Source organism: Cryptotermes secundus, unplaced genomic scaffold (assembly GCF_002891405.2).
Source record: "Cryptotermes secundus unplaced genomic scaffold, Csec_1.0 scaffold603, whole genome shotgun sequence".
Lineage (NCBI taxonomy): Eukaryota > Metazoa > Arthropoda > Insecta > Blattodea > Kalotermitidae > Cryptotermes > Cryptotermes secundus.
The window spans coordinates 1,297,138-1,310,953 of record NW_019721770.1 but is presented as its reverse complement, the minus strand read 5'-3'; the positions used below and the strand labels follow the sequence as shown (position 1 = coordinate 1,310,953).

Here is a 13,816-nt window from a genome sequence, read left to right as displayed (position 1 = left end):
TAGCAGAAGCACACACCACTAGTAGAAGCGAACGCCCAGTCATATTTTCTTGGCCAGCCCTCATTGCGGTTCTCATTTCTTCCTGGCTGGCCCTCACTTCATCTGTCATGGTATTTGTGACTTTGATATTGATCATTGTCTTTTGTTTATTGACATGCATTTCCTGTCTGGTGGCTATCAAACTTTCCATGTTCACAATAATTAGCTGCCTCCAACAATTCCCCTATTATGTTTGATTTATTTGTTGCAAAAACATGTTGGCCAAGCCGTTATCTAGGCATGAACATCTCCGTGGTGTTTCTCTGACTCCATTCCCCAGCTCCCACATGTCATGTCACGATATTTTAATACCTTTGTTTGTAATACTATGAGTACTTTAAGTTATGTTGAAAAGAAGAACACATCTGATTGCGACACAGCATGTCAGAGTGCCTTGTCTACAATAAAAATTAACATTTTATATGCTTGTTAAAAATATATGACCAGTCACAGTAGCTGAACAGTCTAAGGCATTCACTGTCTTAACTCGCTTGGAAGCCTGGATCATGAGTTCCAATTCCACACAAGGCATGGATGTTTGGTATGTGTATGTGTTTATTCTGTGTTTATGTTGTCCTGCATTTAGGTAGATGCCTTGCGACAAGCTGATCCCTCGTCCAAGGAGTCCTATCATCTGTAAAATGATCAAAATGTCCAAAATGAAAAAAACAACCTGAACACCGTAACGGTATAAGAGGAACGGATTAAGTAAGTAAGTATAATTATTTAAATTGATTAAAATTAGACTCGTGTTGTAAGATCGCCTTAATATAACTTTAGTACTGGCTTTGTGTTTTCTTATGTTCTACATAAACTTCTATGAAGCTATGTACGTTTGAAGTTCTAACAGCGGTGGCTAAGAAGAGCTCTGTTTTCTTGTGTATCATACCATGTAGTCTGATGAAGATAACTGGTGTTTTGGGAGAACATGTTACCTCCATTTGTGGAGCTGAAGAGTAAACCAAGTAAGAAAGCAACAGGATGTAAGCAGGGTTTTCCGCAAGCAAATTACACAGCTTGCTGCCTGCTTCATGGTGGCTTCTTGCTTGGCTTACTCTTCAGCCCTGAAGATGGAGGGGACATGTTCCTCCAAAACGTCTGTTGACTTTCACTAGACCATATGGCAATATGTTCCATGAAGCTAGTCGTATTGCACAAAATGAAGTGCTGGGAAATTTTCTGTGGGAAGGCAGAAGGCTGAATAATATGTAAGCAAATATACATATGTAAGTCAGTAAGTAAGTTACAAATGGATATAGAACTTAAACAAATAAGAGTACTGATTTGAAAAAGGCTTTTATTTCTCAACATAATCTCCCTATGCACTGAGGCACTTGTCCCATTGTTTCACAAGCCCCTGAAGACCAACAGAATAAAATTCTTTGGTCTGCTGTTGGAACCAGGTGGTCACTTCCATTTCTACAGCTTCATTGTTAGGAAAATGTTCAGCCGAATGATGATGTTTAAGAAGGCCGAACAAATGGAAGTCACTTGGAGCAAGGTCGGAGCTATACAGAGGAAGCTTGACAACTTCCCACTTGAAATTTTGCAGTGTCTCATTTGTCTTTGGCAGTATGGGGACACATGTTGTCATGCAAGAGCAACACACCTTTGGTGAGCAGTCCTGGTCGCTTCCGATGAATGGCCTTAAGAAGTTTCCTGAGGATGTTACAGTAGGAGTCGGCATTTACGCTTTGTCCTTGAGGCGGGAATGCGGTGAGCAGTATGCCTTCGTGATCCCAGAAGACTGTGAGCATCACTTTCCTGGAGGATGGTGTAACCTTAAACTTTTTCTTTGGCAGGCGACGCAGTATGTTTCCACTGCATTGACGCATGCTTTGTCTCGGGCTGGTAATGGTGAACCCAAGACTCATCACCTGTGACAATTCAGGTAGCGATTGAGATGCTGTAATGCCAGATCCATTCTTTGCATTTTGTGTTGTGGGGTCAACATGCGCGGCACCCATCATACACATACTTTGTCAAAACCTAACATGTCGTACATTATGAGGTAGGCCATGCTGTGTGAGCAATCAATAGCAGTGGCTATAGTGTCTGTAGTTACCCTTCTGTCTGCTTGGATTAAGTCTTCAACCCGTTGCATATTCTCCTCTGTGGCAATCTTCGTGGCTCCAAGCGACTTCCATTTGTTCAGCCCTCTTAAACACTATCTCTCAGCTGAACATTTTCCCGACGATGAAGCTGTAGAAAAGGAAGTCACCACCTGGTTCCAACAGCAGCCCAAGGAATTTTATGCTGCTAGTTTTCAGGGACTTGTGAAACGATGGGACAAGTGCCTTAATGTACAGGGAGATTATGTTGAGAAATAAAAGCATTTTTCAAATCAGTACTCTTATTTAAGTTCTATATCCATTTGTAACTTACTTATTGACTTACCCTCATAGACGGCCGCACCGTAGTTCAAGTGGTTAGTCGCTGGCTTCCCACCACTGTGGCCCAGGTTCGATCCCGGGTCTGGTCAAGTGGGATTTGTGGTGGACAAAATGGCGCTGGGGCAGGTTTTCTCCATGTACTTCAGTTTCCCCTGCCAATCTTCATTCCACCAATTGCTCCACAATCACCCTCACCTATCATCTGGGTCTGGTACAATAGGCCAGAAGTGGCCGCAGTGCAAGGGACTTAGTCCCACCCCACTAGCAATAAAAAAAATAATACCCTCATAGATTATTATTGCAATTGGGCACAGTGCTGTTCACAGTTGAAATTGAAACAACTTACATAAACCATGAACTTCTTCATCACAACGCTTTAAGCAGATTAAGTAGCTACAAAAAATACAGTAGCATAATGCATGTTATTGCAACCTGAGAAACAGCCACGGTGACTATATTGATGTGTAATATTTTGAGCAGCTTACCTCATCAGATAGGTGCAGCCCAATTGTTGTGACGTTGGTACTACTGTTATAAGAAGTCAGTGATGACTGTGATTCCATGCATACACTAGAGTATGATGTATTATCTAATTTTAGTGGTCGGTTCTTCACCATAGATACAATGCCAATATTGACATTCAGTCTGAACATATAATTGACTGCAAAACCTATGAATACCAAGTACCATAGGATGTCCCGCTCCGGCATGCATCCTGTGAATAGTAGACAGTCAAATTCATCCATAAAACTAAACAGCTCTGTGAGAATAGAGCCTGAAATTTCAGCATCACAGATATTAAAATCATCTTCAATTTATTCCATATATATCCCATACCCCTTTCAGTCTTTCTAGTGTATTTCCCAAACAGGCTTCCTTGCTAGAATTCTATATCTATTCCTTACCTCTACCTCAGCTACACAGCAAGATGTCCATTCGCAGCCAGTCATTATACTGACTGCACTATCCCCTGATTCATGTAAAATATGAATATTCACAGTGCTTGAGGTGGAATGAAAATAGAACCGGGATGGTTTTCCCCTTTTAATTCATAGACATAAATTATGAAAATATACCGAGTGATGTATATAGTCTGTGTTCCATCTAAGACCTACGAACATATTACTGTAGTTTAAATGGCATGCGTTAAAATAAAGTCACACATGCATTACGAGTACTTATCTTTAGAATATTTTCCAGATGTTTTCATTGCTTTCTGAAGTCACTGATCTGCTATCTGCGGGGGCTGCACAAGACTGGTAATCTGCATGTCAACGTCCTTTCTTTGGCCATTGTTTTACATAATATTCAGCATCGAAAGCACTAAGAGGGGGTCCCACTGATGAAATAAACATTAAACTAGATGCTGTTTTTAAAAGCATCGAGCTTCGGATGGTTGAAATAATGTTGTTCATGTTGCTGAATGCACGCTCGCACTCTGCAGTTGAAATAATAATAGTATTTGCAGCTGCAATCAACGGCTTTAGTTCATCAGGATACATGTCGTCACCATTCATTATTTTCATGTAATATTCATGGAATCCATGAACTGAAGTTTTCTTACACACCATAAATGACTCAGCAAGTTCCCTAATCTCTTTATCAGCAAAATATGGATCTTGACATTTTACCCACTTAGCCTTATCCATTATTTTCAAGTTGTCCAGTAACTGACTGTATTAGCGGCCTCCGTAGTCTAGAGGTAACGTTCCCACCTCATGACTCGTGGTACACGGGTTCAAAAACCCGGCGGAGGTCGTGGAATTTTTAAGGGCGGAAAAATTCAGGGAACAAGTCCTCCAGGAGGGACTTTTAAGCCGTGGGTCCCGTGTCGTAGATTTACGGCACGTAAAAGAACCTCATGTCTCTAGGAGACCTCTGAGCAAAATTAGGCCAAGTTTCACGCCCAAGTAGTTTCCAATTCCTCCAGTAGATGGGGGAAGTATCAGGTACCACTGCCAGAGGAGGGGGGACCTCTCTGACAGAAAGGGGCTAAAGTATTAGGTACCACTGCCAAGTAGAGGGTAGAAACCTTGCTGGCAGAAAGGGACTAGGAACCCCTGCCAGAGGAGGGACGACCTCGCTGATAGAAAGGGACTAACTATTAGATACCACTGCCAGTAAGAGGTTGGAACCTCGCTGGCAGAAAGGGGCTGATAGTAAGCACCAGTACCGGTAGGGTATGGAGACAGTAGAAATTAAAAGGCGGACGCACAATGGACCAGTAACCGGTCGAAGTGCTTGGGGAAACCCACCCCCTCAATACAGAATACGGAAACTGACTGTATTTGTCCCTGTTTGACCATGTTGTGTTACTACTTCCAGTCGATTCATGTGAAGCTCTAGTGGTGAACATTTGGGTGTTTATATTGTCACTTATGTGGAAAGCAAATGGAAAAACTACCACATTATCACTTTTCCTGGATAGTCTCTTTCCAAAAACAGAAGATCGCATTAAGTGGAGAAACTGTTTTGGAAGAGACTGTGGACCTGTCGCCTGACAGATTACTGATGATGATGATGATTGTCACTTAATTTCTGAAAGAATTGTTGTTCACTAATCTTATGCACTTTTCCATGTTCTAAGCTAACTCTTTTAAATTCTAATTTATCAGCAGCCGTTAGAACTTCAGAATAATATTCACCTCGATTATTTGCCATGGACTGAAAGACGTGATACTTAACAAGAACTAAATGATGTGCTTCAGGCAATGTGATTTTCTTTTCTTGTAATTTTAAAGACAGGTGTTCAAGTTCTCTTAAAGCATCGAACAGAAGTCCCATATTGAGAACAAAGTTTACGTCGCTTAGTTTTCTTTTCAGTCCAGAATATTGAGCTCTCTCCCTTCCCCTGTGTTTTGGGTCTACAGATGCATTGTGAAAATGCTTATAAAGAGCAGGGTAATTATTCCATATGGCTCTCACAGACCACGCACTAGACGATACCCAACGTGTCGTTCCTAACACTCGTCCTATGGTATTTAATCTCATACCCAGTTGTGCAGCAACAGTTTCTAATTCAGATTTGTTCTTTGGAGACATGCTGTAAACGGAATAGAGTTTATCAAAAAACGATTGTATCTGGCACACTGTTGACATTTCCCGTACTCTATCATTCACCGCTATTTCTAATCGATGATTACTACAGTGCCAAACAATCAATTGAGGATACATTTGGAGCAAAAGTTGTGCAACACCTGCATGCCTTCCAAGTAAATTAGAGGCCCCATCACAAGCAAATGAAATCCAATTTCATGATAAAAAGTCACTGTGAAATCCGTTACTCTTGATATTGTTGAGAAAGGCGCCCCTAATCGTTGCAGCTGTAGTATTTTCTAATTCCACTATATCAAAAAAATAACTACTCGCATCCATATAATCAGGCAGTTTGCAACATAAACAGATTACAATAGCTTCTTTTTTACTTCGAGTAGAGGTCTCATCGATCATGAAACCTATCTTAAGATCATTATCAATAATATATTTAACAAGTTTCCTTCTCATTTCATCTGCTATATGATCACAAATATCAGTGCACGCATGATTAGACTGCAAGATACGCCCCATAGCTAAACCATTTAGTTCTTGTAAATCAATCAAAGCTGCTAAATCTGTAATGGGACGGTTCACTTTCGCTATTTGATAAGCTGTCCTAAATATGCGACAAGTTGTAACGTATTGTTTTTCTTGTGTTTTAACATTCAGATATTCAATTGTTTCTTTTTTAGCAAGGCATAAAATGTCACTAGCTTTAACATGAGCTGCCGATAGTTTATGATAAAACAGTTTCTTCCTAATCGACTGTTGTTTCTTCTCTTTTGTTTCACCATATTCCTTGACCCTACCTTCACACCACTCACTAGATAATTTCACACCTTGTGTTTTTGCAGGCCCTAGAGTTCCCACTGATTTACATGTTGTACAGTCTAGCCCTTGTTTACTAATTGTCAACCACTCGTATATTTTCAATTTTTCTAGCCATTGATCTTGTGTCCAGTAATTAGGGAAATAATTAACGTCATTTTCATGCACCTGATTTTGAGTCACGCAGTTATGTATTGCAGCTGTATTCACACATACAGTGGTTTCGTCTTCATTGCAGTGGATGGAACTTACAATTGTTTCACTTTTACTTACAGTTGCACATGGCTCATTACTGCCACTTTCACTTAACTCGGGTTTCTTACTGCGAATTATCCATTTCTCCATTTTCACCGATAAATGAATTTGATGCTGAACTAAAATAACATTTCGTACAGTTTCTGTCATTGAAGCAAGGATCAACCCAAGGACCTCCCCCCCACTAAAATTTCTGGCTAAATTCCCATTGGTTGGAATAGAATAAAATATGTGCGTCCTTACGGCTGGGACGTGTCATCAACAATAGAAACTTTTGTGATTATTTACTGTAAACGTCTGACCCATCGCTTAAATTGGATGGGTTCTCACATTATTCTACAAGTTTATATATGTATTACCGGATGTGAGAATACAGCCTGTACCCCTCATAACTGTATTTGTAGTTTGCCGACTATGCTATTTCAACACCAAATTTATTTCTGTCCAATGAAGTAGGAGGGAGTAGGAAATGTGTACCTCATTTTCTGCCAAGATATTGTGTAGAGGCTCAAATTTGAGATTGGAAATTTGAGTCATTACCTAAGTGTCTGAAGACTTGCGAAAAGTGTGTTACAGCCGTTACAGTAGTATGTCAACACCTGGACAGGCAAATAGGTTAAGAATGTTGATGATCAGCATTTATGCGTAACTGCACTAGCAAGAAGCTTGCCTCACTCGACCACTGAAGGTAATGATGTTATTAATTACGCAGCGATGAGACGCCATAGGCCCTCCCACAACCACCGATAATAACCAATTAGAACATAACTTTGGGGATTGAGGACACTGGGGAGGAGTTAACCACCCTCTGTCGTCAACAGCTGAATTAGCAAATTAAAACTATAAATTACTGAATTTCGAGGGACTTGGGATTCTGATCTAACAGATAATATTGAGTTGTCAGCCGAAGGCTCTCTTCAACATGGGCCTTACAAGCGGAGGCAGTGGGCCTGCATCTGGTACTACAAGTAAGTTTCTTTACTCATATCAGCCATGTTGTTTAATATTATTGTTGATAAGGGTGTTGAGTGATTTCAAGGTGCAAGCTCCAGTGTGCCCGGCGAGCCCTAAGGGGAGGATACTAGAATCATGTAATTGCCTAGGATGTGAGTCAGGCAAGAAGGGTTTTATAGTGTATGTGTCAAGGTTATGGTTAGCGTGTAGTGATAGATATAGTATGCGGGTTTCAATATATATAACTAAGGGTAGATTATGTAAGAGTGAAACATGACGAAGGAGAATGTAATCGTATTTAATGAATAGTAGGGAAACAGGATCCCATGGAACGATTAATACTTGCATACAGTAGAAGAGAGAGAGAGAGACTCCAGTTTTACACCCCCGAAGGGGAGGTTCCTAGCGTAGCTTCAAGTAAATCCACTATGTAGACCCGACTGAAAGTCGGCCTTGTAATAATGTAAATATTGTAATTCATGTAAATATATAGAGCAGGTAGGATCGGATGTACGCAGGGAAATGTGATTCACCCTCCACGACCACCTTCATCGAACCATCCAGAAGATCCTACCACAATCAGAGTTGCAACAGCAGCCGAATGCTTAAGGGGAGGTACTAGGAATGGACAGGGAGAGGCACCTGCCACACAGGCAACAGTTAGTAGCCTTGATACCAACGCCCCTTAAAATGTAATAATAATGTAATATGTCGCTACCTGTAGACTACATGAGGAGTTGTCAAGAGGGAGCTATGACTATATGTCAGGGGGTAGTTCCCACAATAGAGATGACAGACGATAGGTAGAGGCAGGTCAGACCTGACACGCCCGCTCTACGGCAGTAATAAGAGGTGACAGCGCTGAAAGGGCCAGCCAACAGTGAACGCTCGACTACGCGCTACCGGCCCTCGGTACTTACATCACCTTTCTTAGGTCATATAATAGATGGTGGCAGCTTTATGAGAGAAGGAAACCCCGAACAGGAGAATCCTAGCTAAGGGTGAGCTAGGAGTATTGTGTTAACTCCTTACAGCATAAGCTGGGGTGGCAAGGAGGGGTACCTGCACACCCCCGTCGTCACGACGTTACAAGTGGTACCAGCGTCGCGACATTACAAGTGGAGGCGAGGAGGGATACCTCCACGCCCCCCTGCTCCGCGGCGTAACATATTGTGTTTTCATTTTCAATAAAATAACTAAGAATTCAGACGTGACATCAACAATAGAAAAATTTAAAATTTTGTTGTAAACAACTGTTCTGTTGGAGACAGGCCACCTCCGCATTGGGATGGGATGGGATGGGATGCAAGGCAAGAGAAGGACAAACTGTTTCCGACATTGTATAATTTATTATCAGTCTTAAGAATACGAAAATGAATCTTTCCTTAACCTTTAACCGCCGGAGTTTTGAAACGCAGGTAAAGCTAGCTGACCAGGGTTTATTTAAATGCCCGCTGCTTGCAGGGGTTTAAATCCACGTTTCTGCTCTACGTTTAAATGCCAGTTCCACTTAGAGCGCTTGGGCGTTGTATTTGGAATTGCTCTATCTAACACAATTTTTATGATAAATGAATGGAATTAACTAAAAAATTCTTCACACAGCAGTTCTGCAGTATAAATTTTTTCCGCTTCTACACACAACAGTTCTGCAGTATAAAATCTTTCCTGTTTGTAACACTTGGGCTTGTTAGCAGAAACCCCATGCCATAAAAGTGTGCTGGCCATAAGCCTATATATTTCTATCTTCACAAGTTTCTCAGCTTATTCAGGGTATTTGGCGGAAGTTGATACAAAGGAAAATTGCCTGCCCTCTACTTTCTTTGAAAAACCCTTATTGCTGCCAAACAAGCGTCTTCCATTTACTGGATCTGACGATTCTGAACAGTTTCATCCTGCTATCATCCGGCGGTGCGAAACTGTCACATAGGGACTTTCGTCTTACCCTTATGCGCAACATGCTGGAACATGCTGTAATGTGTCGCTCCCAACCACAACGCCCATTAGGTTGACCTCCTGCTTTGTCATCCACAATATTTCGTCTAGAGGAGGCCAATCAACATCACTGGCCGACCTCTTGTGCCATGAGAATGAAATGCCGTGTTTGTTCTGCACGTGGAAAGAGGAAACGTGTTCAGATGAAGTGCGAGAAATGTGATGTGGGACTGTGCATTCTCGGGTGCTTCAAACAGTACCACATGAAAGCAAAATTTAGTTAGACGACGCAGGGGAGTAGCCTGTACAACCATGAAACAGATAACAACAACAAAAAAAGGTATTGTACATTGCATTTACTGCCAAAGAAGTAACAGGATGCTTTTAAGTCATTTAGAAAAGAACCGGGATGCCATCCAGCCCCACCTCAAGCCCTGAATATTCAGCATCTGAAGATTGAGGCAGTATGTCCCTCCTAAATATCACTACCCACCTACCATACAACACAGTGTTGTAACCTAGAAAGTCATGATCCAGTAAAAATCCTAAGATTACTCTGAATATACAGAAAGTATCTCTCTGTGATGCAGGATCTTTCCTGAAAAGTTGATGTGCACTCACTGGTAAAGCAGACCCTTGATTTCATGAAAAATGAAGGGTCATCACAGTGTTCACAAAGCCCCCCCCCCCCCATTTTACCCTATTCTGAGTTTAATCCAGCCAACACTTTCACTTCTTATTTTCCTTCAATTAATTTTAATATTATCATTCTAAGGGACCAAACAGAATAGGTGTTTTCCCTCACCTGAGGACAGAAACGGATCCAGTTTCCAAAACGTTGTGTTTTTCTTAGTTATCTTAAAACCAGGACGATGGATAAAGTCCGAAAACCCAATATTTCTGTGTGTTATGCACCATTGTCAGAATCCTATAGTAACTAAGATCTAAAAGTTTGTGACGATGATTAATTGCTCAAGTAATATGTTTTTGGACATTATCCATCATCTTGTCTATTTTTTTTAAAAAAAAACGTCCTTTTCCTTTTTAAAACACAACATTTCGGAAACTGGTTTCTGTCCCAGTCCTCACGTAAAACCTACTCAGTTGGGTCCAATAGATATAGCTAGCCCCCTATCTGTAGAATAAAACACAAATTCATAGAAAGGCCTAGAACAGTATTAGTATAATTAATTAATTTTTTAATGATCACGCATTTACACTCGTCTTAATAATTATTGATATGACTTTACCTGCCATGTTCCAGTGAGAATGGTGGTAGTCTGGCAAATGAAATAAATTTCAGTTCACATTTTTGAAAGGCTCATGGTGGACTACTTGCAGATAAAACTGGTAGCATGAACTAGGTCTGTTATCAGAATTATGTTCATTATCTTCATTGTTTCAATGTGCATATTTAGAGAGCTTAAAAAAGGAAATAAGTCATAGCTGACAGTTCAGTAAACAAGTTTAATTTTCACACAGAAACATAAGATAAAACTAGCTCAGTTGGTGCTAAACAGCTGGAGAATTGGCATTTGAGTCTTGGCAAGTTAAAAGAGATTTATTTCTTCCTCGTTGTGTCCAGACTGGCTCTGGAGCCCACCCGGCCACATATCTGATGGATACCAAGGGCCCTATTCCTAGTTGTAAACTGCCATGTAACACCATCTAGTGGCAAGGCTAAGCATACATCAAGCAATATGTCTACTACCCCATACTTCTTCATGGTGTAGTGCATAATTAATTAAGCAGAGACAACTTTACCTTTACCTTTTCACATGAACATAAATATAGGCATTGTCATGTTATAGTCACTAGACACAGGGTTTGCATTGGTAATTTGGGTTCACCGAAATATAGGGTTACTATAAAAGAATACAGACTTTCAAAGTTGTATAGAAACCAAAGAATTATTGATATAGCCAAATGCTTGCGTGGGTTCTTTAGTATATGTCTTTAAGTTTGTGTGACTAAGTTAGAAATGTTCTATTTGTGAGCCTGTAGTCACACAATGGATATCAGTACGATAATCCAATTCATTCCAAACACCACATGGCACTGACACGTCAGCCACCAAGAAGTCTGGATCTAATGCCTTGTGAATTTTCCTTGTGGGGATATATCAGAGGCAGAATTGTTCTTCCACTTCCTGTAAGTGTAAACGATCTAAAGCAATGCATCACAAGAGTTGTTGCAAATGTTGACAAGGAGATGTTCCAGTGTGTTTGAAATTAATTGGATTATCATATTGATATCTGTCGTGTGACAAAAGGCTCACAAATAGAACATTTGTAACTTAGTCATACAAAGTTGAAGACATATACTAAAGAACCACGTAAGTATTTTGGCTAGGCCGCACCATAGCTCAAGCGGTTAGACACTGGCTTTCCATCGCGGTGGCCCGGGTTCGATCCCGGGTCTGGTCAAGTGGGATTTGTGGTGAACAAAGTGGCGCTGGGGCAGGTTTTCTCCAAGTACTTCGGTTTCCCTTGCCAATCTTCATTCCACCAATTGCTCCAGAATCACCCTCACCTACCATCACCATTGGTACAATAGGCCAGAAGTGGCCGCAGTACAAGGGATTTAGTCCCACCCCACTAGCAATAAAAAAAAGTATTTTGGCTATATCAATAATATTTCGGCTTCTACAAAACGTTGAAAGTGTCTTTACTTACTCATGGAGCTGAGCCCTTCTGGAGGAGCCGCCAATTCTGCAGCTACTCAAGAATTTCCCAGCATTTTATGGAACCCAGAGGTTCATTACCATGTTCACAAGAGCCCTCCACTGGTCCCTATCCTGAGCCAGATCAATCCAATGAAGACCATCCAATCCTATCTCTCTAAGATCCATTTTAATAGTGTCCACCCACCTACGCCTTGGTCTTCCCAGTGGTCTCTTTCTTTCTGGCTTTCACACCAATATCCTATATGCATTCCTCATCTCCCCCATTCGTGCTACATGCCCTGCCCACCTCATCCTCCTTGACTTGATCATTCTAATTATACTTGGAGAAGAATACAAGTTATGAAGCTCCTCATTATGCAGTTTTCTCCAACCTCCAGTCACTTCATCTCTCTTCAGTCCAAATATTCTCCTCAACACCCTGTTAGGTGGGTCCCTTGTCACCACGGCATGGCACGTCCTCAGGTTGTGGATGGAGGAGACGCCGTCCAGTTTTGGAGGGAAACTGTGAATATATTGAATAAGCAGTCACGGACAGCCAACAAGGGGTGGCCCTCCAGCTTAGGAGGTTGGGCGTGGGGCTAACAACTCCTCACTGTAAAAAATAAGTATGTTACAAAAATGAACACAAAGCCTCAGATCAATTTCTTTTATAGTAACCCTATATTTATAACTCATAACTACTTGTAATTAAAACGCTATCACTAATCTACACACTGTACAATTCACTATAAGTTTTCTCAGGTTGTCTTCATTAACCATTGCTAGGTTATGGTTCAGCTTCTGTGTTCAGCCACTCCTGTCCTTGCTGGCTGGCAACACCCTTGCATCTAACCCATTATAGCAAATCTTTCAGACTCTCAACTGACCAAAAGTTTAAATGAAAATCAAAGTTATGTTATGACCGGCAGTCTGTCAGCCAGTAAGTCAAAGTCATGAGGAGTGCCCTCTCTGATGAGAGGGTGGGTCTGTCATTTACAATTACTGCTGGTCCTCACCAGTGCAGTCATTCACGGGTCAGAGTCCTGCTGGACTCATGGTCAAATTTTATTGTCTCAAATTCGAGACTCCCCCCACCCTGGAGGGGCAAGTCCGCATGTTTATATGCTCTAGGAAAAGGGTGGCCCAGTTGTAACCCCAGGCACTGGGTTCCCATTTCATTGCCTCCTACGACTTACAGGGCTATGGTGGATGTATTTAAACACACCTCCACGTAGGGAACAGTCAAAGTTACTTTACAACTGCGGGCTTACCAACAATCAGTTCTTCTTGGCGCCAAGTCACTCCAGGCTCACAACCAGAAATTATTTCTCTTGCTGGTACTTGTTATATAGCCTCGGCATGAAATGCGTAAAAAACACAGCTTCCAGCAATTCCTCTGTTGTGTGTGGATGTTTGTTACCGCGGAAATGTGATTATTTTGCCGTTGCCTAGTAATCGATGTCTTTCCTGGGTTTGCTGTTCCGGCTCTCATTCCTCATATTGCAATATTAGTGCAAAAGACTATCATGAGTTTGTATTTTCATTTCTCATTCAAAATTTATAATTGTTTCTGTACTTTGTTCATAGATTTTATTTGTTCTTGAAATGACTATCTTATGACTAAGAGATGAAGATGCATATTAACACAGTACTGGTATACTGGGTACTTTAATTTCCGTTTTCTTTGTGGGAGTAATGGATTTCATTCATTCAT

At 41.1% G+C, this 13,816-nt stretch overlaps 1 protein-coding gene across 2 annotated transcripts in view; it reads right to left on the bottom strand.

Annotated features, from left to right (window-relative positions):
- Positions 1 to 10,788, bottom strand: part of LOC111875740 (sialin) — a 37,030-nt gene extending 26,242 nt beyond the window's left edge. Inside the window, exons 1-3 of one of the 2 annotated variants that reach the window (XM_033750194.1) lie at positions 10,688 to 10,754; positions 9,448 to 9,611; positions 2,918 to 3,147 (exon numbers count right to left, since the gene is read on the bottom strand). In XM_033750194.1, the coding sequence (XP_033606085.1) occupies positions 2,918 to 3,147; positions 9,448 to 9,472 (255 nt within the window). In that variant the 5' untranslated portion in view covers positions 9,473 to 9,611; positions 10,688 to 10,754. Of the gene's footprint in view, positions 1 to 2,917; positions 3,148 to 9,447; positions 9,612 to 10,687 lie in introns of both variants that reach the window. The other variant, XM_023872231.2, reaches the window with a different exon arrangement.
- Between the last annotated feature and the right edge of the window lie 3,028 nt (positions 10,789 to 13,816).